This window comes from Myotis brandtii, unplaced genomic scaffold, assembly GCF_000412655.1.
Source record: "Myotis brandtii unplaced genomic scaffold, ASM41265v1 scaffold603, whole genome shotgun sequence".
Lineage (NCBI taxonomy): Eukaryota > Metazoa > Chordata > Mammalia > Chiroptera > Vespertilionidae > Myotis > Myotis brandtii.
In genome coordinates this window covers 174,365-177,907 of record NW_005370284.1, presented here as the reverse complement: position 1 = coordinate 177,907, position 3,543 = coordinate 174,365, and the positions used below count along the sequence as shown (strand labels likewise).

The 3,543-nt window shown below is 62.0% G+C and overlaps 1 protein-coding gene across 11 annotated transcripts in view; it reads left to right on the top strand.

Annotated features, from left to right (window-relative positions):
- Positions 1-3,543, top strand: part of CAMK2D (calcium/calmodulin-dependent protein kinase II delta) — a 156,286-nt gene that overhangs the window by 122,013 nt on the left and 30,730 nt on the right. For all 11 annotated transcript variants that reach the window (XM_014550551.1, XM_014550549.1, XM_014550546.1 and 8 more), the window contains 3 exons: positions 1,132-1,226; positions 2,681-2,803; positions 3,447-3,530. In XM_014550551.1, coding sequence (XP_014406037.1) covers positions 1,132-1,226; positions 2,681-2,803; positions 3,447-3,530 — 302 coding nt within the window. The remainder of the gene's footprint in view (positions 1-1,131; positions 1,227-2,680; positions 2,804-3,446; positions 3,531-3,543) is intronic.

The following is a 3,543-nucleotide window of genomic DNA, read 5'->3' as shown; positions in this document are numbered from 1 at the left end:
GTGCAGCTCCGTGCCTGCAGCGGTCTCCCGGGAGCTCACTGCCCTGGGAGAGGCTGAAGAAGGGGGACAGGCGCTCTGGGCGGTCCTGTGGGGCCATGGACACAGTCCCCTCTGGGCGCGCACGGCTCTCGCCGCCTTCGCTGCTCCTCTCTCAGCCTAGACCCGCTGCACAGCCTCGATTCTGAAAGGAACTTGGTTTTACTTAAAAACAAACCCTTCCCTAAGGCGTGGAAGGTGGGCTGTCCACGCTCTGCTTTTTGTGGCCTCGTTAGCGGCAGCACTAGTGCCGTTCATTTAACCTGGGAACGCCCGGCTCTGGGCCCTCCTCCCCCAGGGCGGCCACTGGGAGGTCCCACGCTGGTCAGTCTTTGCTGGGCTCCTGCCGCCCCATCCGTCCTGCCTCTGAGTGGCTTCTCTACTGTAAAGGGGGGGGGGGGGGGTATTGCCCTCCTGGGATTAGAAGCGGTCAAGTAGGGCGCAGGTGAAATTCAGAGTCTTGACTTTGCAATAAGTCAGCCCCACCAGCTCTGCTTCTGCTGCTGAATTTAGCAGGCGGGCACTGAGGGGCGTGGGGGGACTGGGTGTGTGGCTGCCCTCAAACCCTGAACGCCGGAGGGAGGGCCGGTGGTGCAGGCTGGGCGGGGACCTGGGCCAGGCTCCCCTCTCTCCCTCATGCCCCTCCTGTAACGCATGCTCTGCGGGGACCTGGGCCTCCGCGGGCCACCGAGACCCTGTATTGAGACCGAGACCACGGAGCAAGGGCTTCCTCTCCTCACAGGCTGTCCACACGCCCGGCCCCTGCTGTCAGGGCGGGAGTGTATGCCCGGCTCCACGCTCAGCACACAGCCCAGCTAGAGGCAAAATGACTAAGAAACAGAAACAAACTCTGAGACCGCACAAGTGAGCGAGCAGGAGGCAAGGCGGGAAGCTCGGGAGGCCTCAGCTCGGGCCTGCGGCTCTGCCATGGCCGTTGTCCCGCGCAGGGCGCTGGGACCGTGCTCGTGAGCATCCCCTCCCCCAGTGCCTCCAAGCACACCCTCTGCCTGTGGCCGGGGGAGGGGGGCGCGTCCAGGGCCTGCCACGGGAGCTCTCATGGCTGCGACCTAATGCTATTCCCGCTCGTCCCTGCAGGCGTCATTCTCTACATCCTGCTGGTGGGGTACCCCCCGTTCTGGGACGAGGACCAGCACAGACTCTACCAGCAGATCAAGGCCGGAGCTTACGACGTACGTGGGGGCCGGGGCTTCCCGGGGCGCTCTCGGAGGGCAGCCCGCCTCCTCTCCGCCGCATGCAGGTCACCCACGGGCTCCGTGGTCGTCCTCACAGGGAAACGCGGCGCGTCTTGCATGTCCTCAGCCACGTCTGCTGAGAGCGAGAGGGAAGTGGCTCCCGGGCTCTGGGGAAGGACATCTTGTCCAGTGTCGGCTCTTGGTGCATTTGATCACCTAAGAGTGGAGACGTGTTTGCTGTGGGAAGGCTTCCCCCGTGGGTTTAATCCAGTCCCCAGTGCCTGTCGTCACCTGCCGCCATGTGGCAGCGGTCGGCAGTGCACGGGCCTCACCGCCCCTCCCAGCCACTGGGCTCCGTGCCTCCTGGGCCCTGGGCTGGCTTCCGTTCGAAGAAGGGGCTGCACAGGGAAGGCCTTTGAAAGGCACAGCCCAGACGTGCTGTTGACGATGGGACGTTTGTATGTGCACCCACCCATGGACTGAGTTCTGAGTCTGAAGAGTAAGGCCGCATTGCTTCCCTTCTTTCTTTTCTTTTTAATACATTTTTATTGATTTCAGAGAGGAAGGGAGAAGGTGGGATAGAAACATCAGTGATGAGAGAGAATCATTGACCGGCTGCCTCCTGCACGCCCCACACTGGGGGTCGAGCCCAAAACCCGGGCCTGTGTCCTGACTGGGGATCGAACCCTGACCTCCTGGTTCATAGGTCGACGCTCAACCACTGAGCCACGCCGGCCGGGCTGGGTGTAAACTCTTAACCCTTCACTGAGAGCATCTCTGCTGAATGTGCTCATTATGTGAGTGAGGCTGCGTCATTATCAACAAAAACGCCACTTAGAGAAACAGGGTGACGCTTCGCTGTGAAGTCCCTGGTGAAGCGATTCCTGAGGGAAGTCAGGGAGCGGCCCTTCCAGGACTGCTCTGGCGAGGTTCCTGGCGAGGGGCCGCCTTCGGAAGGGCTGGCGTCCGGCCGAGGCTCACGGCCCACGCAGCCCGGACGTGGCTAGCCACCCTGCCCTCCCTGCTCAGGACGGGAGGTGCCCCGGGACCGGCACAGCGGCACGCGGGCGTCGGTGCCTGGGGCAGCTCTCCGCTCGTGCGTTAGTGATTTCTGTAAATAATTATGGGGAGGGTTGCCTAGAATTTCATGTTCAGATCCACGCGAAACTCCTATGAGCGGACTAAGATTCTCAGAATTTCCTAAACTCCAGGGTGTGTGGACCAGACATCACATGCGGCCGAGTGTGTGTGTTTGCCCCCAGCAGCGCCTCTTCTCTGACTGACAGAATGTGACTAGGGGACGGGCAGCTTCCACCTCGGTCGGCTTCTCTGGACGGTTCTGCTCCGACAGCGTGACCGATGGGAAGCTCACGGCCGCGGGGGTGTCTGTACTTGCTGCTGCCTGTCCCACGGAGGGGACCTGCCTCTAACTCTGAGTTTATGCCTTGAAGTTCCCATCACCAGAGTGGGACACGGTGACTCCCGAAGCCAAAGACCTCATCAACCGCATGCTGACCATCAACCCCGCCAAGCGCATCACCGCGTGCGAGGCGCTGAAGCACCCGTGGATCTGCGTGAGTGGGGCCCCCGCCCGCCCAGCGGCTGGCAGGAAAGGGCTGCCTTGGCTTGCAGGGGCTTAGAGCACTTTTTGCAGGAAGAGGAGATGAGTGATTGCATTTTGTCTCCAGGTGTTTAAGGAGCTAATTTCATGGTTAAAAACGCATTGTGGTAGCAGAGCTGGTTACATACATGACCAGACCCACATTGCCGACCGTCACACGGGCGAGCGTCGCCCACTCATGATGAGTAACATTCACGAGCGGGAGTGAGGAGGTGACACCAGGCCTCACTGCGTCCCGGAAAAAAGGTGGCCCGGGGCCATGACTTACAATCAGGCAGCTTTAGGGGAGCTCAGGGCTGGCAGCTGAGAGGTGGTCCGCGCAGGAGAGAGGCCGCCAGAGGCCGGGCAGAGCTGTACGCCTGCCGAGAACACAGCCTGAGCGCTGGGGGTGGATTGCAGCCACGCCGAGGGACGCGGGTCAGACGTCAGGGTGCTCGAGAGGCAGGCCTGTGGGCATCCGATGAGCCCTGTGTTGAAGGGAGGTAACGGGAGAGGCTGGCTAGTGTACACAGCTGGCGTGTGTGCGGAGGGTCTGGGGCCTGGCCAGGTGGTGGGGTGCTGAGGGGGAGCCCTGGGTAACGTCCCTCCTCCCACAGCAACGCTCCACGGTGGCCTCCATGATGCACAGGCAGGAGACGGTGGACTGCCTGAAGAAGTTCAACGCGCGGAGGAAGCTCAAGGTGAGGGCGCTCT